This window comes from Microtus oregoni, unplaced genomic scaffold, assembly GCF_018167655.1.
Source record: "Microtus oregoni isolate MIOR12 unplaced genomic scaffold, Mior012 000062F_ref0000492, whole genome shotgun sequence".
Taxonomy (NCBI): domain Eukaryota; kingdom Metazoa; phylum Chordata; class Mammalia; order Rodentia; family Cricetidae; genus Microtus; species Microtus oregoni.
The window spans coordinates 11,155,622-11,179,537 of NW_024543872.1; the positions used below are offsets into that span (position 1 = coordinate 11,155,622).

The 23,916-nt window shown below is 38.7% G+C and overlaps 1 protein-coding gene across 1 annotated transcript in view; it reads left to right on the forward strand.

Annotated features, from left to right (window-relative positions):
* The window catches only part of LOC121439746 (E3 ISG15--protein ligase Herc6-like), a 53,890-nt gene extending 32,092 nt beyond the window's left edge, over positions 1-21,798 (forward strand). The window contains exons 14-23 of the mRNA XM_041640363.1: positions 7,501-7,602; positions 8,473-8,580; positions 12,042-12,176; positions 13,364-13,507; positions 15,779-15,945; positions 17,470-17,533; positions 18,359-18,429; positions 19,853-20,036; positions 20,171-20,273; positions 21,285-21,798. Of these exons, the coding sequence (XP_041496297.1) occupies positions 7,501-7,602; positions 8,473-8,580; positions 12,042-12,176; positions 13,364-13,507; positions 15,779-15,945; positions 17,470-17,533; positions 18,359-18,429; positions 19,853-20,036; positions 20,171-20,273; positions 21,285-21,499 (1,293 nt within the window). The 3' untranslated portion in view covers positions 21,500-21,798. The remainder of the gene's footprint in view (positions 1-7,500; positions 7,603-8,472; positions 8,581-12,041; positions 12,177-13,363; positions 13,508-15,778; positions 15,946-17,469; positions 17,534-18,358; positions 18,430-19,852; positions 20,037-20,170; positions 20,274-21,284) is intronic.
* Positions 21,799-23,916: the final 2,118 nt, after the last annotated feature.

Sequence of the window (23,916 nt, forward strand, 5' to 3'; positions counted from 1 at the left end):
AGCTTAACTGCTGAGCAATCTCTCCAGCCCATGCTTCAAAAATATTTTTTTCTAATAATTTTTATTACTTTATAAATAATACCATTCAAAATTTCCATTTCCTCCCCTCCTCCCACTTCTCTCCCACTCCCCCACTCAACCTGCCCCCTCCCCCTCCAGTCCTAAGAGAGGGCAGGGTACCCTGTCCTGTGGGAAGTCCAAGGCCCTTCCCTATCCATCCAGGCTTAAAGAGGTATGCATCCAATAGAATAGTATCCCAAAAAGCCAGTACATGCAGTAGAGACAAATCCCAGTGTCATTATCATTGGCTTCTCAGTCTGCTCCAATTGTCAGCCACATTCAGAGGGTCCAGTTTGATACCATGCTAGTTCAGTCCCAGTCCAGCTGGCTTTGGTGAGCTTCCGTTAGACCAGGCACACTGTCTCAGTGGGTGGACCAACCCCTTGTGGTCCTGACTTCCTTGCTCATATTCTCCCTCTTTCTGCACTTCACCTGGACCTTGGGAGCTCAGTCTAGTGCTCCACTGTGGGTCTTTGGCTCTCTCTCCATCTGTCACTGGACAAAGGTTCTGTGGTGATATTCAAGATAGTCATCAGTCTGATTACGGGACAATGCCAGTTCACGGACCCTCTCCTCCGCTGCCCAGGGTCCTAGCTGGGGATATCCCTGTGGACATCTGGGAACCCCTCTAGAGTCAAGCCTCTTGCTAACCCCACAATGCCTGCCTTAATTAAGATAACTTCCTCACTGCTCCCATATCTGTCCTTCCTACATCTCAACCATCCCACTCCCCCAAGCTCTCCTCAACCCTCCCCTTCTCCCTTCTCTCTTCCCCTCTCTCCTTCCCTTCACCCCACCCCTACCTCCATGCTCCCAACTTTTGCCTGGCGATCTTGACTGCTTCCAATTTCCAAGAGGATCTATATCTGTTTTTCTTTGGGTTCACTTTATTACTTAGCTTCTCTAGGATCGTGAACTGTAGGCTCAATGTCCTTTGTTTATGGCTAGAATCCACTAATAAGTGAGTACATATCATATTCATATTTTTGGGTCTGGGTTATCTCACTCAGGATAGTATTTTCTATTTCCATCCATTTGCATGCAAAATTCAAGATGTCATTATTTTTTCCCCGCTGAGTAGTACTCTAACGTGTAAATGTGCCACACTTTCTTTATTCATTCTTTCATTGAGGGGTATCTAGGTTGTTTCCGGGTTCTGGCTATTACAAATAATGCTGCTATGAACATAGTTGAACAAATGCTTTTGTAGTATGATTGGGCATCTCTTGGGTATATTCCGAAGAGTACTGGGTCCTGAGGTAGGTTGATCCCGAATTTCTAAGAAACAACCACACTGATTTCCAAAGTGGCTGCACAAGTTTGCATTCCCACCAGCAATGGGTGAGTGTACCCCTTACTCCACATCCTCTCCACCATATGTTATCATTGGTGTTTTTGATTTTAGCCATTCTGACAGGTGTAAGATGGTATCTCAAAGTTGTTTTGATTTGCATTTCCCTGATTGCTAAGGAAGTTGAACATGTCCTTAAGTATCTTTTGGCCATTTGAAATTCTTCAGTTGAGAATTCTCTGTTTTGTTTAGTACTCCATTTTTAATTGGGTTATTTAGAATATTAATGTCTAGTTTCTTCAGTACTTTATATATTTTGGAGGTCAGACCTTTGTCTGATGTGGAGTTAGTGAAGATCTTCTCCCATTCAGTAGGTTGCTTTTTTTGGCTTAATGACTGTGTCCTTTGCTTTACAGAAGCTTCTCGGTTTCAGGAGGTCCCATTTATTCATTGTTCTTATTGTCTGTGCTACTGGGGTTATACATAGGAAATGGTCTCCTGTGCGCATGTATTGCAGGCTACTTTTCACTGTCTCTTATATCAGGTTCAGTATGGTCGGATTTACATCGAAGTCTTTAATCCATTTGGACTTGAGTTTTGTGCATGGGGATAGATATGGATCTATTTTCATTCTTCTACAGGTTGACACCCAGTTATGCCAGCACCATTTGTTAAGATGCTTTCTTTCTTCCATTGTATAATTTTAGCTTCTTTGTCAAAAATCAGGTGTTCATAGGTTTGTGGATTAATATCTGGGTCTTCAATTCGATTCCATTGGTCAACGCCTCTGTTTTTATGCCAATACCAAGCTGTTTCATTACTGTGGCTCTGTAATAGAGTTTAATGTCAGGGATAGTAATGCTTCAGGAAGCTGAAATCTCCTACTATTAGTGTGTGGGGTTTGATGTGTGATTTGAATTTTAGAAATGTTTCTTTTGCATATGTGGGTGCTTTTATATTAGGGGCATAGATATTCAGGATTGAGACTTCCTCTTGATGAATTGTTCCTGTTATGCGTATAAAATGTCCTTCTCCATTTCTTTTGATTGATTTTAGTTTGAAATCAACTATGTTAGATATTATGGTAGCCACACCCACTTGTTTCTAAGGTCCATTTGCTTGGAAAACCTTTTCCCAACCCTTTACTCTGAGATAGTGTCTGTCTTTGAGGTTGAGGCGTGTTTCTTATAAACAACAGAATGTTGGATCCTGTTTTCATATCCATTCCCTTAACCTGCCTTTTTATAGGTGAATTGAGTCCATTGATATTAAGCGATATTAATGACAAGTGGTTGTTAACTCTGGTTATTTTCTTTTGGTGGTAGTGTTTGTGTGTTTCCCTTCTTTGAGTTGTGTTGGTGGAGGGTTGTCAGCTCTCTGTGCTATTGTGGGTGTTGTTGGCTTCCTTAGGTTGAAGTTTTCCTTTTAGTACTTTCTGTAAGGCTGGGTTTGTAGTTACATATTGTTTAAATCTGTTTTTGTCCTAGAATATCTTGTTTTCTCCATAGATAATGAAAGATAGCTTTGCTTGGTATAGTAGTCTGGGCCTGCATCCACAATCTCTTAGTGTCTGCAGCACATCTATCCAAGACCTTCTGGCTCTCATGGTTTCCATTGAGAAGTCAAGTGTAATTCTGATAGGTTTACCTTTATATGTTACTTGACCTTTTTCCTTTGCAGCTCTTAATATTCTTTCTTTATTCTGTATGTTTTGTGTTTTGATTATTATATGGTGAGGGGATTTTTTTTATCTAGTCTATTTAGTGTTCTATAAGCTTCCTCTACCTTCGTAGGAATATCCTACTTTAGGTTGGGAAAGTTTTCTTCCATAATTTTGTTGAATATATTTTCTGGGCCTTTGAGCTGGAATTTTTTCTCCTTCTTCTATCCCTATTATTCTTAAGTTTGGTCCTTTCATGGTGTCCCAGATTTCCTGGATTTTTTTTTATTAAGAAATTGTTGGATTTGCTGTTTCTTTGATCAATGAGTCTATTTCCTCCATTGTATCTTCAGAGCCCAAATTTTTTCTTCTATCTCTTGTATTCTGTTGGTTATACTTGTCTGTGGAGTTCCTGTTCATTTACCCAGATTTTCCATCTCCAACCATCCCTTGGTTTGTGTTTTCTTTATTACCTCTATTTTGGTCTTCAAGTCCTGAACTATTTTCTTTACCTGTTTGATTGCTTTTTCTTGGTTTTCTTGAGTATCTTTGAGGGATTTATTAATTTCTTCTAACTTTTTGTTTGTCTTCTCTTCCATTTCTTTAAGGGAGTTTTTGACTTCTTTTTTAAGGGTCTCCATCATTTTCATTAGGTTACGTTTAAAATCGTTTTCTTCTACTTCTTCTGAGTTAGGATGCTCAAGTCTTCTTGTTGTGTATTCGCTGGATTCTGGTGTTAACATATTGCTTTTCAAGATGTTGGAGGAATTCTTGCATTGGCGCCTGCCCATCTCTTCCTTCAAATGAGGCCAGCAGACTCTTGGTGTCTTGGTACAATCTTTGCTGTGGCTGACTGTGTACTTGGGAGTTTTGCTCGGTCTGCCCTCTCTTAGGTCCCTTTAGCACTGGAGCAGGCTCTCAGATCCCCTCTTCCCTGAAGCAGGCTGTGCTCTCTGGATCTGCTCAGTAGGGGAAGCAGGGCCTCTTGCAGGGCTCCAAGGATCTTTCAGATAAAAAGGCAGGCTTGGGAGGCATGATGAGACAATACAAAGAAGCCCCAGTGGCAGGAACACTCCCTGCTGACTCCCCAGACCCCTCCGCCCTGAAGCAGGCTCTTAAAAATATTTTAAATTAAGATACAGTTGTATCATTTCCCCCTTCCCTTACTTCCCTGCAACCTGTAGCACAAATTCTAAAATTGGTATTAATAATAAAAACCCAGAGTCAGATATAGGGGTTAATGCTGAAGATCAGAGAAACAAAGTGTCCAGCCACTAGAGAGTTCTTACCTCTACCAATGCTCACACCAAAGGGGCAATCCTGTTCTCAGACTGCACTGCTCCTCAGACTACATTGAGCTTCTGTCTCCTCCTGTTTTTTATTCCTCTCTCTGCCCAGCCATATCAATCCTGTCTCTACCTCTCTAGTGCTGAGATTAAGGTGTGTGACTCCCTAATACTGAAATTAAAGGTATGTGATACCACTGCCTGGCCTCTAGTGTCTAGCTCTGCATTATGATCTTCAGGCAAGCTTTATTTGTTAAAATACAAATAAAATATCACTAGAGCAACACCTCCTATATCTCCCTATTTTTTCTCTCTCTCTCTCTCAAATTCATGGACTCTATTTTTGTTACACATGTGTAGAAATGCATATATGTATGAAGTCACCCTGTTGAGTTCATTTAGTGCTGCTTCTATGTACATGATTCCAGGGCTGGCCACTTAGTGTTAGATACCCATTGAGGGGTATCATCCTTGAAGATGACTAACTACCTCTCAGCAGTTATTGGGCTGACTGTGGTCCTTTGTGTAGGGAGGAGCACTGTGACATTTCCATTTTCCACAACAGCCTATCTATCGGTACTGTCATTGCTCAGACATCATTTAGGTGACCTTATTATTGAGGCATCATGGGTGTAACTTTCCCATCATTTCTAGAAAACACAATCATACAACAAGGCTTCCTGGTCCTCTATCTGTTATAGTCTCTCCATCCCCTCTTTCACAGTGTTCTATGAAAGTCAGTATCGGCATCGTAGATGTATCCATTGGGTCTGAACAACCCAAGATCAGTTGTTCTCTGAACTTTGATAAGTTGTAGTTTGCTGTAGCTGTAATGGTCCACATCTGCTACAAAGGGAAGCACCCTTGATGAGGGGTAAGAGCTACAATTATAGTGGATACAAGGATAGGTGTTTAGAATGCTTTGGGGAATAATACTGATCTAGTAAAGTTGTAGTTGTACAATTGATCAATTGTTCTCTGAACTTTGATAAGTTGTAGTTTGCTGTAATGGTCCACATCTGCTACAAAGAGAAGCATCCTTGATGAGGGCTAAGAGCTACAATTATAGTGGATACAAGGATAGGTGTTTAGAATGCTTTGGGGAATAATACTGGTCTAGTAAAGTGGTAGTTGTAGGTTCTCCTTTAAGATCCTGACCTTGCTCTCCCTGGATAGTTGTTTAGGTTTCCAGTACTGGGCATGATTTCCCTCCTGTTGAATGGGCCTTAAGTTCAATTTGATAGCTGCTGGTTACTACCAAGGTTTCTGTACCTATAGAGATATTTTGCCATATTTGGCACTGCCATGAATCATAAGCATCACAGCTGGGTAAAACTCTTGGTTGCCTCCCTCCCTTGGCATCTTTTAAAATATGTTCTGAGACTAAAACCTAGACTCCCAGGAGGAGGCTTTCAGGTCAGATCCATATCTAATGTTCTTAGCCCTTTTTCTGAAGTGTGTTGTGTTTTCAGCCTCTGGAAATTAATCAAAGGCAGCAGCAATAGCCTATAATGTTTTGGGAGTCTCTTCAACTGCCCTGACCTATAACTCTAAAAAAGATTTCTTTAATGTGGTACTGGAGTTCTTGTTAGATAGTCTGTGGTCTTTATGGGGAGCAATGTCATCTCAAGTAGCATAAATTCATTATATGTGTGTCTGTGTCGTGTATATGTGTGTGTGTATATATATATATATATATATATATATATATATATATATATACATAAATATAATCATGCAATTTCAGGTTAGTATAAAGTAAAATGATTCTTATAGCTTTTTCAAATATCCTTAATGTCAGTTTCACCTGCTCTGTGACTTCCTTTCTGCACTGACTCCTCCACTGTTCCCCAGTTGTAGTCTCCCTGATTTTCCCACTTCCCTGTTCATATCACCTGCATCCTACTATTGCCTTTCAAGCATTCCTTCTCTCTCCCTCTCTCCCTCTCTTAGTCAGGGTTTCTATTGCTGTAATCAAACACCATGACCAAAAGGCAAGTTGGAGAGGAAAGGGTTTATTTGGCTCACACTTCCAGATCATAGTCCATTGGAGGAGGTCAAAACAGAACTCAAGCAGAGCAAGAACCTGGAGGCAGGAGTTGATGCAGAGGACATGGAGGGGACTGCTTACTGGCTTGCTTCCTCTGGCTTGCTCATTGTGTTTCCTTATAGAGTTCAGGACCACCAGCCCAGGGATGGCACCCCCTACAGTGGGCTGGATTCTCCCCCATTGATCACTAATTGAGAAAATGCCTTACAGCTGGATCTCATAGAGGCATTTTCTCAACTGAGGTGCCTTCTTCTTGATGACTCTAGCTTGTGTAAAGTTGACAAGCAAACCCAACCAATACAATCCCCATAGTCCCTTTTCACTATTCTGGTTTCTGTACTTTCTCTATGTTTTATAGAGCTCTTCCTTTCATTTTCTAAACCTGCCATATTTTTATCTTTTCAGCAACTGATAAATATTTTGGTTATTCCAACGTCTTGATCATTTACAGTTGTATACAAGTTCTTGTGTAAATAAATGTTTTCATTTCTTTTGGACATATAGATAAGAGTAGAATTGTTGAACCATACGAAAGCTCCATCCTGTGAAGCCCCACTAGCTTATTTTCCAAAGACCAGCACAATTTTGTCCACCTATGAGAAAGTAGGAAAGTTATATTTTTCATGTACTTCTCAACTACTTATTACCTGCTGTTTTGATTATGTATCTTATATAGATTTCTTTTCAAATACATAAAGGATTTCATCCAGCACTATATATATATATATATATATATATATATATATATATATATATATATGTGTGTGTGTGTGTGTGTGTGTGTGTGTGTGTGTGTAAAATTGAAAACGTAAGAAAGACACACACATACAAATTTACAGACAACAAGCATTTATAGTATAAGTAAAGGAAAGAATTCAACTGTCCTGCAAATATACAGAGGGATTGGCATTAGAAAAGACACCATGGATAAGCCAGAATTTTTTTTTTAATTACTGACAGATACCATGTGAAAAACTCTTGACTTTTCGATGAAATACGCTGAATGAAGCTTATCCCATCAAACTCAACTTGTCTAAAACATCCTTATTCCATCATTGTCAAATGCATATTCAGTTACGCATGTAAACGTAGGTGTCACCCATTACATCATTTATTAGTAGAAAGTGAAATTTCAGGCCTTGTTCTCTTTAAGGTTAACTGTCGACTGCCAGCAAGTACTTTCATCATAAATGAGCTTTCTGCCATCTTATACTTTGTGGAGGAAATCAAACTGTTCCACAGGTATAGCAATCAGGTAAGTATGACATATTCCCTTGTGAGAATGTTCATGACATAAGGCAGGACATGTTAGCAACTGTGCACTAAAAATGTCTTTATTATAATACTAAATTGGCTAAATCACATGGCCATTGAAAATTTAAATATTTTGCCCACAAAACAAATTATTGTCCTATAAATGTGCCTCCTAGGGACATTTACAACCGAGGCTGTAGCTTAGTTGGGAGTGTCTGCTTAGCATGCATTGAGGCCTGAATTCTTGATTCCCAGTTCTGCATAAATCAGGTATGGCAGTGCATGCCTGTGATCTCTACACTTCAGTGGAGAAACAAGGATCAGAAATGTGAGGCCGGGGGAGGCGAGATAGCTCACAGGTTAAGGGAACTGGATGTTCTCTTCCACAGGACCTGAGTTCTGCTCCTAGCACCCATATGGTGGTTCACAACTGTCTGCAACTCCTTTTCAAGAGGGTAGAGTCCCTCTTCTAGCATTTTTGGACACTGCAGACACTGCACATATCTGGGGTACAGACATACATGCAACAACAAAACACCCAAACACTTAAAAGAATAAAGTAATTTAAATTTTGAAAAATAGTTTAAATTTTGAAAAAACAAGAAGTGCAAGGTCGTTCTTTGGTATGTAGTGAGGTTGAGGTCAAACTGGGATTTATGACATTTGTCTTAAAAACAAACAAGGAAAAACAGGTAGGCTGAGAGAGGAACAAAAGGAAGGGGTGCTTCTTGCTAATTAGATTCTTAAAAATAGACTCAAAAGATCCTGGCAGTATATAAAGTGATAAAATTCAGGAAGGGATTGAATGTTATTTTTATTTTCATTGTCCAATTTGTTGTTTGCTTATTTTTCTTTCCATTTTTTTTCTTAGTTACCTTCAGAATCCTCTGGTCTTGTTGTTTTAAGTGATTTTCTATTTAGCTTCAATTTGCCATCCAAACTTAGGTTAATGCAATGGGACTTATGTGCAAAACTGAGGGTATGTATGTTTTTGTTTCCATGACAACATAACTGAGGCTGTATACTTTATAAAGTGTTTTTCTTAACTAGCAGTTTTAGAAGTTCATCAATGTGATGTAGGAATCCCTATGTGTCTATCCTCACTTCTTCACTACCCTATCTCTCACCACCAGCATTAAAATAGGAGAAGCACTAAAGGATTTTACCTTCTATTGAAGGGTCCAATTGTGTTGTTTGGCCTTGTATACTTTATAACAACCTGTTCTGATAAGGAATAACCTCTGTGAGGCTAATAGGAATCCCTTCCTTGGGTAGTGTCCCATAACCTGAATGTCTTCCAGAAGTCCAATGTAGAAGTTAATTATCACCACACTGGAGACAAAGTTTCACAGGATTCTTTGGAAACATAGTCAAATGATATTCAAGCCAATATGGGTTACCATTTTTGATCACAAAAATTCAAACATATGTAAAATAAGAATAGTGGTACTCATGACCAAGGCCCAAAGGTATGAACATTTTACCACATGTGTTGGTCTACTACTTTAGTTAATTTTGCAGTCACTACTAGTTTTCTGAAGTATTTTAATAAAAATACCAGCTCAAATTTCTTTCCAGCATTTTAATCCTTCAATCTTCTAATTCCAGTTACCTCATTTTTTGTGTGCACTGATTTTATTATTTAGGGGGTCACCTCATGCTTCTTCCATTTTAGAATTTCTTACCAACCGTTAACACTTTTGCACAGATAGAAAAGTTACCTAATAATTTTATTTCATCTCTTACTTTTGTTAAGGTTTCAATAGAGCAGTATTTCTGATCCTACCATATCTAAGTCATTATTTAGAATTCTGAAAAAAAGTTTTTTGGTTAATCCAGGCTATTTGATTACTCACATAACAAAGCAGTGCAATGTTTAACTTGTTCTTTTTAATTGTTAAATGTTGCTAGAGTAAACCTTGTATTTATTTTGCCAATCTTTGTTCCCACCAGCAATGTATAAAGCCCTTCTTTCAGTCTTTCACCAAAGCAGAAAATGCTAATGACCTTGTGAGTGACCTGTACCAGTCTGAGCAGTCAATCATGATTTGGTTTAATTTGAGTTTCTCATTTTGCATTCCAGTCCTCACTGTCTGTAGGTGACATCATTTCCCGAATAAGCTATTCTTTTCCTCTCCTCATTTTATCTGATTTTAACTATTGCTCTGATCTTAGTGTCAGTCTTCAGATTTTTTTAATTCATTGGAGCTTGACTTATAAGCATCAATATTTAATACTATTTTATTAATTCTTTGATAATTTCATATGTACTGTATTTTCATCATATTAACATCTCATCAAACCCCTCCAGATCCATTCTCACCTCTCTACCCACCAAACTTCACGGTCTTTCTCTCCACCCATGCCCGTCCCCTTTTTAAACCCTAGTCCAATTTGTGTTGCTCAAATCCTCTTGGGTGTTGAGCCCACCAGCAGTCACAACCCTCTGAACAGTTATCACAAACCAGTATCTCTTTAGCAAGGAGTGGAGGGTTTGTATTCACCTCGTCCCATGAATCCACGCTGGGATTTGTCTGGGTTGAGTCTGCTCAATTGTTGTGCATGCTGTCCCAATCACTATGGGTTCATATGTGCAACTGCCCTATTGGGTTCTGAAAACACTTCCCTTGTGTTTGCCTTGTGTGTACTGCCTCTGAGTCAGTAGGAATGCAGCTTCCAAATCTACTTCTTGATTTCTCCATGTTCTATGACTCAACATCTTCAGTGATAGGGTCCATAGCCTACCCCTTCCCTACAGGCTCAGGGACTTTCACAGAAGAAAGCGTGGGAAAATTCACAAGTGGAGATAATTTGGACCATAAGGTCAGATGGAGAGTCTCCATTCACGTCTTCCCTAGGCAAGAGAAATTACAGGTATTTCTGCCTGCTGCAGTCAGTGGTCTGTGCATCCTTCAGAGCCGTGGACAATGTGGTCTAGAAGTCAAGTCAGTGTAGCTGAAGCATCTCAGAACTACAGAGTTCTGAACACAGAAGTCAATAAAGAATTGGGGGAAGGGGAATAACAGACCAATCTAGTAGAACTGTATAAATGTCTCAGTATGTGGTGGCTGCAGAGATCTGCAGTAGGAGTTCCCCAGTCCAGAGTCACATACATCCTTACCTAAGATGACAGAAAACTTATAAGGGCAGTCACATCTAATCTAGAAACTTGTTATCCATTAATCAAGCTATCACTACTATAAGGCAGACCCCAAGGGAACTGTCTTGTATCATGATTTCTAAATATTGCTTTATTGTCCATGTGGTAGACCTGAAGGCTCTGAGGTGTGTTGAAGGTTAAATCAAGGTTAGCCAAGGCCATTGTTAAACTTCCAATACCAAGGAATTTAACAGAAGCAAGACCAAGGCCTACGGTAGGGAAGAAGTATGGATGATTTAGGAGGCTCAAGGCACTCCTGTTTAGAATGGTCAGAACAGTGCTCCAAAACAGTGTGACTCCTGGCCGTAGTTTTAGAGACTTCCAACATGGACGGTTATGATTTGTAGAGTGTATCCTCTCAGAGAACGTCATCCCTTTGTCTTCCTCCTATTACTGACAGTTCCCTTTGTCTCATCCACAACCCTTAGAGTCATTTCTGAGGTTCAGGTGATAACACTGGACTTCTAAAGACTGATGGCAGATTGTTCACTTAGCATGTTTGATGCTACAGTAAGGGATCTTAGACAGTTTTAATAACTTGATTGTTCATGCCCAGTCACTAATTTTTGCACATAAACACGAGATGTCACAGCTTGTTTGATCCTGTAATTGCATTATCTTACACTGTAAAGATTTAATAGCACCCTCCTTAAATTATAAATGTATAGAGTGTTGGCAGTAAGACATAAAAGATATTTTATTCGAAATATTAGATGTAAATCAAGCCCGGTGTTTTGTGCCCTCAGGAGGTTTATGGAGGGGTGTATTATGAATTCAAGGAAGTTTGGCTGCCTGGTGAGACCTTCAGCAAGAGAAAAACAAAAAGAGCAAACCAAAAAAAAAAAAAAACCCAAAAACAAACAAACAAAAAAGCTAGGGTTATTTTTTTTGTAAAAAAGTGGGGAATCAGGTAGACCAGGTTGGCCTTGAATTTGAACCTGGTATCTAATCAAGGCAGTCTTTAATTTCTTTCTAAAACATGTTTACAATTATGTTCTGTTTGTGTGTATGTTGCCATCCACATATGGAGTTCAGAGGACAACTTGCTTGGGTCCATTCTCTCCTTCTAGCATATAGGTTCCCGAGAGGAAGCTATGGTTAGGAGGACTGGCAGCAAGCTCCTTTGCCTTCTTAGCTAGCTCACTGGCCCCAGATCTTGAATGTTTGATCCTCCAGTTTCTACTCACAGAGACTGTAGGCTTGTTTCACCATTCGCTTTTATCCATGATAGCCTTAAAGGTCCAAAGGAGAACCAACTGAAAATTGTTTTTTTCTAAAAGTGTGACACCATGGCACCTCAAGGAAGCATGAGACCAGAACTCTTAACACTGAGAGTCAGACGAAGTCACCTGGTTGAAGATGCCTTGCGTCAGTTAGGACAAGCTGAAAACTCTGACCTTAGGAAACCACTAACGGTAAAGAAAAAGGTCTTGCTGGACTTTTTATTGTGGGAGGGGACATTCATAATTAAGAAGTTGCATTCACAACTATGGTGATTAAGGTCTTAAGGTTTCTAGAAGCTACCCCTTTCTATTAAGGGAATGGAATGTGGTAAGCTTCCAACGAAAACAAATTCTGGAGGATAATGCTCAGACCAGAGAGGATGATTTCTCAGTGTGTAATTCAAGTCGAAAACAAAACAAAACAGTTTGATTTTAGAAATCAGACTCCCTTTATATCTAGATTTCTTATACTTTCTGGGGATATCGATAGAACATTCTTTTCTCTATGGAAAATGACTGTCCTTAAGAAGAAATATGTTAGCTTCAATACAGATACAAAATAGACCAAGCATGACAAGACTGTCCTTCCTAATCCTTGCCCTCACTATGAGTCCTGACCAGGCCAAAGAGCTTGATCAAAGACCAGCAGAAAAGCTTTCTCAGCTAGAGTAGAAGATGAACGAACACTGGAAGCTTAAGCATGCTCATATTCAAACGACAGGGCCAGGGGAGTGGCAGAGTGCTTGCCTAGCCTGCCTGAGGGCCCAATTCAATCTCCAGCACCATGTATTCGATATATAAATGAATGAAAGAAATGGAATTAGCCAAAAAGGAATTGTCAGAGCAGGCAGAGTAAAATGAAGTCCGTACTGGGTCATGAAATCCAGATGCAGGAGTGGGTGCTATGACAACAAATTTACTGCAAAGGTAAATTAGCTCACACTCACTGAGAGGGCTGCTTACCAGAGGTAGAGGCTGGAGAAACCAAAAGGTTGATCATTAGAGACAAGTCTGCACAGTCTGAAAGCTAATATGAAGACAGACAATAAGGTTAAATAACTGGAAATTGTCATGGCTCAGGGGTTTGAAGCATATCAAAATTTATACCAAGATATTATTCCTTCTTCCAGTGTTGAGTATGTCAGTCTAAAGGATCCATGTACTCATGGTCTAATCAACCTGAGAATCAGTGGGCTCTTGGCTTTCACAACTTGGCAGCAAACACTGAAGGAAAATAGAGTATGAGAAGGTAAAGCAGTGTGAGGGTCTGGCAGTTCTAGAGAATTCGAGGAATGGTCAGGACAGGCCTGAGATTTTTCAATTAAGGGCAAAAAGCTATATTTTGACTAAGAACCTTGAAATAAATTTTCTTCCTATAGGTTGAATTTATTAAAGAAATGAGTGCTAAGAGTGCAGGGGTGAGTTCAGAGTTCTTCCACTATATATTTGAAGAGATGACAGACCCCAAATATGGAATGTTTGTGTATCCCGAAACGAGCTCCAGCATGTGGTTTCCGGTCAATGTAAGTGATGTCTTTCTCATAAAACATAGTAAATGCTGCAATATACAGACCATAGATAACAGTGTAAAATTAGGACTGTACGACCCGGCTTCCCCATGTTGAGTAGTACCACCTTACTCACGAAGCAGTAGCTGTGCCATGGCATGATCCGGCAGCATGTAGAAAACCAGACTTTTCTAGGTGTAGTATTGCATACTTAACCCGTGTTCAAGGCACATGTAGAGGGGCAAAGCTTGAGGGCAGCTTGAACTGTTACTGGTGAGCTCAGGAAAAAAACAAAACAAAACAAACAAATAAGACATCACCACTCTGGCCCTACTCAAGATCTACAGAATCAGAACTCATGACTCATATAAAATCCCCTCGGTGATTCCTATACATATTAGATTTTAGTATTAATGAGGTGTCATTGAAATATAATGGACACAGAAAATACTCAATTTCATGATATACTTACACACCAGTGAAATAACAAACGTGTACATCATTGCCAAAGACTCTCTCACACTCCTTCCTCATCCACCCTTCCTAAGCAACCACTGCTCTGCTTCCGGTCACTGTAGAGTGAGCCATATTTTTATATAAATGAAATTAAATATGGTCAAATTTAGTATCTGTCTTTTTCAAGTGAATATAATTACTTTGAGATGCATCCATGCCATGGCATGTGCTCATAGTTCATTTCTTATTTTTTCAACTGTGTAGTGATATTCTATTGCACGGATATCCTAAAACTGATTATGTAATATCTAAGGAGTGGTTGTTTTTCCTTCATTTTGAGAGTTATAGTATAGAATGTTTCAAATTAGTAGAAACTGTTGATAGAATACTAGAGGTAACTTTTGGGTTTGAAAGTTAGTTAATTTGACTACAATTTTTTTCATTTTTGTCTTTTTATACATTTTATTATACAGTGTCTAACTATGTATGCCAAGCTAGCCTTGAACTCACAATCTTCCTGCCTCTATCTTCTGAGTACTTGAATTAGGCATGCACCACATTCAGCAAAGCCCTCACTTTTAAGCATATTCATATTGTTTTGCTCAATAGAAAAAAGACACACACATACCCCCAATTTAAAAAAAAAAAGCATATGGCTTGATAAAAGAGGAAAGTTTCACCAAAGTACGTGTTACAAATCAAGGGATAGCAAACAGACTAGGTTAGGAGAGGCCTTTCTAGATTGTACTCTACTTTTTACTGATTTCAAAATTCTCTCTGAGGAGTTACTACGTCAAGGAAAGTGGGGAGAATTATCACTCTTTGAGTTACTGACCTCCACAGACCACTAACCGCAAGAATGGCACTGGAGTAAGGATCCTCGAATGTCATTCTAGTGATACTTCCTCCCTTGGGCTGCAGTTTGGTCCTGGAAAGCTTAGTTTTGGTTTGGTTTTCTACCCAGGACTACACAATGCAGAGAGGAAAAGTAAAGGCAGCTGTATTAGCCTGCTATTCTTGTTGTCACTTTAATGAGCCACCAGAGTTCTTTGTCAAGCAGCCTATGTAGCTCAGAGCTCTAGAAGTCCAAGGGCATACACAGTGCTGACATTCATTGGCTCTCGCGAGTACTCTGGGCACAGGGTATCATGACAGGATCTTCTGCAGGCTAAGAGAAGCCACGGTAAGACAGGATGCCAGAGTGAGAAAGGGGCCCGTGAGAGCTACTCCAATGGTCAACCTCCACGCGGGGCTGCATTGCTGAGTGTGCGTTCACATCACACTCATCTGGCATTTGTTCTGCTACCTTGAAGCGTCAATGCAGAGCCACCTTCCTTCCTCACGGTTGTTTTTCTCCGTGAATTGGAAGGCCAGGACCTTAAAGTTACAAAGGAAAACTATAATTGCTCCTGAGCGTTTGTTTCTACATTTCAGATACGCTATCAGTAACAAAAGTCTATTTACTTAATGTTCTGTATTTTTAATTTATATTAAAAATTGTGCAAGAAGCTGGGCGTGCTGGCACATGGCCATAATCCCACATTGGGGAGGCACAGGCAAGGTCACCCTCAACTATACAGTGAGTTTTGAGAACATCCTGTATGTCTCAAGCAAACAAACATAAACAACAGAAAGAACGTTATGGAAGATATTTAAATTTCATTATAACTTAGAGTATGAAATGTTTATTCTTTTTAAACCCAGTTTGTGTCTAACTTGTGATGTTAATTAGAAAAGGGAGGTAAAATTTGTTATTCATTAGTCTAATTGTGTCTTTGTAAAACTAATTATGTATAATACATTAGGATTTTTTTCTATTTTATTTTCTAGCCTAAGTTTGAAAAGAAGAGATATTTCCTCTTTGGGATCTTGTGTGGACTCTCCCTATCCAACTTAAAAGTTGTCAAACTTCCTTTCCCACTGGCTTTGTATAAAAAACTTCTGAAAAAAAAGACAACTTTGGAAGATTTAAAAGAACTCAGTTTTTCCTTGGGAACGTAAGTACATGTGTTGCTTGTCAAGAACAGTATTAAGGCCAGCTGCTGAAGCATAAATCGTATCACACACAAGGAATGTCTTCACTTGTAATGCTGTGTGCCCTTTAGATGAGCATTAGCATGACTTGTCAGCCTTCAAAGTGAAGAAAAGTCAGATGTTCCTCTGATCACTACTAACACAATAAAAAGAGTTTGGACCTGGGCTGTTTTTCAAGGTGGAAAGTGCACAGGACAGTTCTCAGAATGCGCATCTGCTATTGTTTGTATCCTATAAATACATATTGTGCTATAAGTGCAGATACATGTATATATGATTGATAAATACATGCAGTGTATACAAGCATATGTATATGGTTGATAAGTAGATACAGTACTAGGTATGTATATGCATATATACATGTAGTTTATAAATAAAGATAGTGCTATAAATGGATAGATGTATAGATTTGTTTTATACATAGGTGCAGTGGTGTATGAGTCCATATGCATAGAAGTGGTTTATAGATACAATGCTATAAATTTGTGTGTATACAGAGATATGGTTTACAAATGGAATGTGAAAAGTGCACTATATTAATAAATGTGGTTTATAAATATATACAGTGCTATTAGTATGTGTATACAGAGATATTATTTATAAGGAGATATAGCGCTATAAGTTTATGTAGATAGATGTGGTTTACAAATATAGTGCTTTGTGTATGTATATGTGGTTTATGAATTAACCTACCATAAGTGCATATACATGTGGTTTTTAAATAGATATAGTGCCGTAAGGGCAAATATATATGTTATAAATAGATATAGTCTCATAAGTACACATGTATATGTATGTATGTATATATATATATATGGTTTATCAAAAAATGAAAGCATGCTTAGGGTCACTAGTAAGTGAGTGAATTTACGTGAAATATCCTTTTCCTGCCAACAAGTTTTCCTTAAAGTGTTGACTAAAGATTGAGAGAAAAGATTCTTTTTCATGGACTATTAGTTGTAGATTTTTATTAAAGCAGAGTTTCTCAAGATTGGCAATTTTGAGATTTTTAGCTTTTCTACTATTAATGTGTTTGATTGGGGTATAAACTTTGGACCTCCTCCCTCTCGGACAAGAACATCTACTGCACTATAACCTCAGGCATCTGGTTGTTTGAATTCTCTTTGTGGGACATTGTTCTGGGCAATGTCATGGGTTTAATAGTGTCTGAGAACACTACTCACTAGATGACAGCCTTTAACTATGACAACCAAAGACATCTCCAGACTTTGCAAAATAAATTCTCCCCACGTTAGAGGTAAGGGCTTCTCTGTGTAATCATTTCACAATACGCAACAGTATCAACAAGGTAGACTAACAAATTTTAAATCAAGATAATCCTAGGAAGATGAGTGGGAAAGAGCAGGAGAGAAAATTTACACTGAATTTTGTACATGTCGATATTACTTAATTTTTCCCCATTGAATGATTATTACTTTAAAATTTTACAATATCAAATATGTAATTTTAAACTATTTTTTCAATAGGAATTTGCAAGAAGTTCTCAATTGTGAGGCTGGTGATGTTGAAAATCTTGGCATGTATTTTTCCGTGAGTAACAGAAAAACCTAGATTATAGGTTAGCTTTAATCTGTTTTTTGGGTTTTGTTTGTTTGTTTGTTTTGTTTTGGCGAGGAATTGCTGGAGATTGAACCCATGCCAAGGAATGTATGCCACACCGCCATTTTATTATAGAACCTTCAACATGGAATATCCACATTTTAAAAGATAATTTATTTCTGAACAATTTTTCTCTTACCTGGTTTTCATTTTGTATAGCTTATATCTACAGACTTTTTATATATGAATATAGCAAACATTCATTTGATTCAAACAATGTCCTCAACTAAACAGGGTAATTTGTGCTTGAAATATACAAATATAACATGTATTAAGAAGGGTTTAAATTTTTTTTATATGGCAGGGCACGGTAGCTCCTGCTTTTATTTCCAGCAGCTGAGAGGCAGAGGCAAGGGATCTCTTTGTGTTCAAGGCCAGCCTGGTCTATATAGCAAGCTGCAGGTTAGCCAGGATTACATAGAGAGACCCTGTCTCAAAAATCGCAAGAAACTAAATGTGTGTGTGTGTGTGTGTGTGTGTGTGTGTGTGTGTGTGTGTGCGTGTGTGCGTGCACGCGTGTGTGTGTGTTTAAAAGTCTGGAGTTGAACATGGTGGTGCATCCTAGGAGGTACAGGAGACAATAGCAAGCTTGAGGCCAGCTTGGGCTACATATACAGACTCTGTCACAACAAACAAAAGACTGAACTGAAAAATGGTTATCTATTTCGAGTCATTTTAAATCTTATAGGGAAAACGCACTGACAATAACAGTGGGCTTGGGTTTGTATTTATCAGTCAATTGCATTTTGGTTACAGATACACTGGGATCAAAAAGATGTTGACTTAATTCCAAATGGGATCTCTGTACCTGTGGACCAAACCAACAGGTAAGAGCTAAGACCTAAACTATCCACTTTGAATAGGCATAACATGTTTGTATCAATACCATTTAAAATATATTTGAACTTTTCAGATGTTCATTTTATTTCCTTGTCTTTTAAAATAATAAACAAGTAGGAGAAGAAAAGAAATGGTCAGGAATAAATGTTTCTGTCATCTAAGAGACTTTTAGGCCCTATTCTATGCTAAACTATATTCCAGATACTAGTGATGGAGTTGTGAAAAAAAGACAAAATGTGTAACTTATATTAGACTGGGTAACTTTATAAAGAACAGATTTTTTTTTTGTCCCATAGTTCTGGAAATCCAAGAAGTACATCTGTTGTGGCTTTCTCGCTGGCAGCATCTTGAGTGTGAGCAGGCAGCACCTGACAAGACCTAAGGAGCATGAACATGTGTCCCTTTTGGTCTTTCTCACTCACCTTAGAAGGTGACCAGAGTTCAATCACAGGGCTCTATGTGGCAATTTTGTGTTACTTGAATCTTTCTCCAAGGCCCCACCATAAACACTACAGTCAGATCAAGTTTCTATCTTCATAATACCCAACAATGGCAGAAACAAATGTCAACATATAAATCTTTGTGAGACAGAGTCAAACCACATTCACACTGTGTCACTTGCCACCAGGATATCTATCACACCGTGAAAAGCGCATTCTGCCTAAGACAGACCTTGCAGAACTTGTTTCCACAAATTAGCTGTTGCTAGAAGAGAGACTGGGGGAGGAAAAAAGTGCCTGCCCTGAGAACGTTACTTTTGTATGGCAATCTGATGACTGGATAGGAGTTCCCAGGTAAAGAGGAAGCATGCCATGCTAAAGAGAATGTTTACACTGCACGGTTCCCTGCAGACAAGAGGCAGCAAGATGACAGTGGCAGAGAGGAACGTAGAAAGGGGAAAAAGCAAGGGTCAGATGGTTGGACTTATGTCCACCCCTATTTTCTTGTCATGTGAAAGCACGTGACATCCCATAGTTAGCATCCTCCACAGAGTTCGGATTCTTGACGATTCTCTAAGCTAGTTACATGAAGTGAAATGCTTCCTCGTGATGCTGGAGAGCCGCCAGTGAGGGAAAGTGGCTTAGCTATAATGTTTAGTAGGTTAGCTGTATTAAATGTGTTTTCTGTGTTTAACGAGCTCATTGGGATATATCCCTATTGAAAGTCAAGGAGGGCTTATGTTCAGATTGGAATTATAAATCAGAACATACCAAAGTCTGAACCCTTCTCTTATAGTCTCTAAGGACCTTTCTTCTAGCTGGCCAGGTTTTCATCTTCTGGTGTCGTATAGACTTTTATAGCACTACACGGAAGAAATACACTTTTATTTCCCAATAGAGTAAAAAAGCAAAATAGATAATGTTGTAGTCACTGATAAAGTATGCCATTTTTAATTTTTCTTCCCTCAAGGCAAATGTACGTTTCTAAGTATGTTGATTACATTTTTAATACTTCTGTAAAAACCATTTACGAGGAATTTCATAGAGGATTTTACACAGTGTGTAACCAGGATATAATTAGACAGTTCCATCCTGAAGAACTAATGAAAGCAATAATTGGAAATCCTGATTGTGACTGGGAACAATTTGAAAATGTAAGTGATAACCTGAGAACCTGAGTTTTTTTTAAATTTACTGATATATATGCCCCCTAAAACCTCCTCTGACTTTTCCAATTACCAATACATATCCCCCCTAAAACTCTCTTTTTTTTTCTTGTGTTCTCAAGAATTCACACTATGAAAAAGAATATCACAAAGCACATCCAACTATTCGACTCTTTTGGAAGGCTTTCCACGAATTAACTTCAGATGAAAAGAAAAAATTCCTCTGTAAGTATTGTAATAGGTATTCATTTTTAATGTAACAGATCATTCTTTTTTAATTTTAAATTTTTAAGTTAATTTTACATACCAACTACAGTTCCCCCTCCCTCACTTCCTCCTTCTCCCCCCACCTCCTCTCTTCACCTCTCCCCCTCCATCTACTCCTCAGAAAAGGGAAGGCCTCCATAGGGAGTCAACAATACTTAGCACATTAAGTTGAGGCAGGACTGAATCCCTCCCCACTGCATCAAGGCTGAGCAAGGCATCCCACTCCAAAAAGCCAGCTCCTGAACCAGGCATTGATCATGGTCCCACTGCCAGGGGCCCCACAAAAAGACCAAGCCACACAATTATTATTCACAATTAAAGGGTCTATTTCAGTCTTATGTAGGCTCCCCAACTGACTGTCCGGAGTCCATGAGTTCCCAGGGGCTCGGGTCAGCTGTCTGGGTGCCTTTCTCATCATGGTCTTGACCCCTCTTGTTCAGATACTCCCTCCTCGCTCTCCTCGACTGAACTCCCAGAGCTCAGTCCAGTGCTTGCCTGTGGATCTCTGCATCTGCTTCCATCAGTTACTGGATAAAGGTTCTATGATTACAGTTAGAGTATTCATCAATCTGATTACAGGGGAAGGCCAGTTTAGGCACCCTTTCCACTATTGCTAGGAGTCTTAACTGGGATCATCCTTGTGAATTCCTGGGAATTTCCCTAGCACCAGGTTTCTCCCTAACCCTCTATCAACATATTTCTTTCATTGTACTCCCACTCCGTCCCTCCCACAACTCAACCATCCCATTCCCTCATGTTCTCATCCCTGTAGGGATGAGATAACATATATTATTGGCATGAATTTGTAGAGAACAAAACCCAAATGTTATGACTTTTCCAGGCTATACCTGCCCCTGTGCAGTACAAAAAGTGTCCTCAATATTTATTAAATATAATCCTTAATTTCTTCTTATTTATCTTTAGGTTTTTTTTTAGATGCAATACCTTAACAAAACTGTCCCTTTCTAGTGTTTCTTACAGGATGTGATAGGTTTCACATAAAAGGCCTGCAGTTTGATCGAATAATATTTCGTTGTCCTCAAACTTTCAGTGAAGAGGATAACCCAAGATCATTGACATGTCACAATATTCTAGACTTGCCTAAATATTCTACAATGGAAAGGATGAAAGAAGCACTTCAAGTGATAATCAACAATAACAAGGGTTTTACCTCATGGACCTGATGCTGAAATAATCCACTCTGAGCATTCTCATCACCAGCTTTAGGAATTAGGTCTTTGATTTCTGGGCTCTCCTGTCTTTCCTTAATCTAATTGGTACAAAGTTAAAGGATTTTAATTATAATTAGTTGGACAGTTTTTTGAGATAAAGAAGTTATAAATTAATACTTTTAGTGAAATAAAATTCTGTAAAACTTTTGGTATATTTTTAACCTTGCTATTAGAATGCTTGTTTAGAATGAAATATTTTCTGAACAACAATTATTATTTAATAATATGCTAAATATTTAAAATATTCAGTATTGGGGCTAGAGAGAGAACTCAGTGGTTAAAGTGCTGGCAGCTCTTCCAGAGGACCAGGGTTCAAATCCCAGCACCTACATGACTGGTCACATCCCATCAGTAACTCCAGTCCTAGCAGATCTAATACTTTCTTCTGGCCTCCAGGGCACTGCCTAGATGTGGCACAGAGACATACGTGCAGACAAAAAATTCATACATGTAAATTAAAAATAAAAAATATTTATTTTAAATGTTGTTGTACCAATAGTAAACTATTGATTTGAAATGATATGTAACTCTGAAGATTAAGGAAAAGTATACACTGCTTTCAGCATGGTTTTGAGATATATAGATGTATATTTTGTATTAAGGAATATATTTTGAGTTTTTGAACTTAGTAATTGCCAAATAATTTATTTTCAAAATCTAAGTGTTGATGTTTATGCTTATTTGAACATATTTATACTTATACTCATTACAGCATTCCTGAAGTCATTTTAAATGTGGGTACTGTTATTCTGGTAAAATACTAAGCCCAATCAGAAACTCATCTAATGTCATTAGAAAAATGTGAAGAAGTTGAAATATGTCTTTTGATGATGTTATAAAATAAATAAAGCAATGTCACTACTATGGGAAATGGCCAGCACATCTTGCATACTGGTTTTACTTAATGTTAAAATGGAAAGTGCATTACACAGCTTTGAAATGATTTCACAGACTCCTGTGGTTTGTCCTGAGAGTGGCATACATGCTACTGTGACAGGTCCTTCCCATGAAAGCTCCTTTAGTGTAAGGATGCTGGATGGATATCAGACTTAACAGACTTCACATGTGAGTTGTTCACTGCACTCCAAAGCAACCAAGTGAATTAATAAACATAGAAGATTATAAAATGATTGTTATTGACAGCAACAACAGAAACAAACAAATCACTAGGAGAAGGAACACTCCAGGTACTTCCCTTACTACAGCATCGCTCCAGCATTGGACAAAGATGCATTTTTCTGATGTCTCTGGGCACCAACCATACATGTGGGACACATACATGCAGACAAAACATTCATTCACATAAAATAATAAATCTTAAAAAAATTAAATTTCCTCCTACTCCCCGCCTCTTTATACTTAGTTGTCTATTTTATTTCCATGGTAGAGGGAATGTGCTACTTGCTTTTGCAAGGCTGGTTCATTTCATTTAGCATCATCATGTGATTTGGTCATCGCTTGTCATTTCTCTGCTGTTTTCTGTTCCTTTACACAGTATACTGAGTCTTTAAAACAAATCTGTGAAGGTCTTGAATGATGTTTGTTGAACGAGGTTGCTTGTTTGTCCTGGCTGCCCAGAACCAAAATAATCACACAGAAACTATATTATTTAAATTACTGCTTGACCCATTAGTTCTAGCTTCTTATTGGCTGGCTCTTACATCTTAATTTAACCCATTTTTAGTAATCTGTGTCTTGCCACATGGCTGTGGCTTACTGGCCAAAGTTCCGATGTCTATCTCCAGCAGGTACAGGGCTTCTTTCTGACTCCGCCTCCTTTTCCCCAGTATTCAGTTTAGTTTTCCCCACCTACCTAAGTTCTGCCCTATGAACAGGCCAAGGCAGTTTCTTTATTCTGTATTCACAGCATACATAGGGAAATCCCATATCAGATGCTTTCTGCAAGAAGGACACCAGGTCACAGTAGGAAAGAGGGTTATTTGGTACCACCTACTGAGGGGAGTTGTAGTCTTTAAGGCTAAGTTCATTCCAGTGCATCTCACATCTCACCTGCGGCTTTCCTGGGTCCGACCCAATGATTTTTCTCAGCTTCTTTCTCTGAGTCCTTACCTTTGAGAAGCAGTTATTTTCATTTTCTTATTTTTATGAATCACATGTATGTTGGAAGACACTCAGACTTATATGGAACCCTCCTTGAGGGTCCGGCCTATTTCTGAACTCTTAGACATCTGGTCAGACTTCCTGAAGTGTTGTATTCTCTCTATTCTATAGCACATTTATACATTTATTTCTTCCATGCCTGTCTTAAACCTTACATCTTTTCTATCTTTCTTTTTCTACTCAAGAGTTAAGCATAGAAGCATTCTTTCACCTTCCACAGTTTCACTTAATGTATTGCCTACCCATAA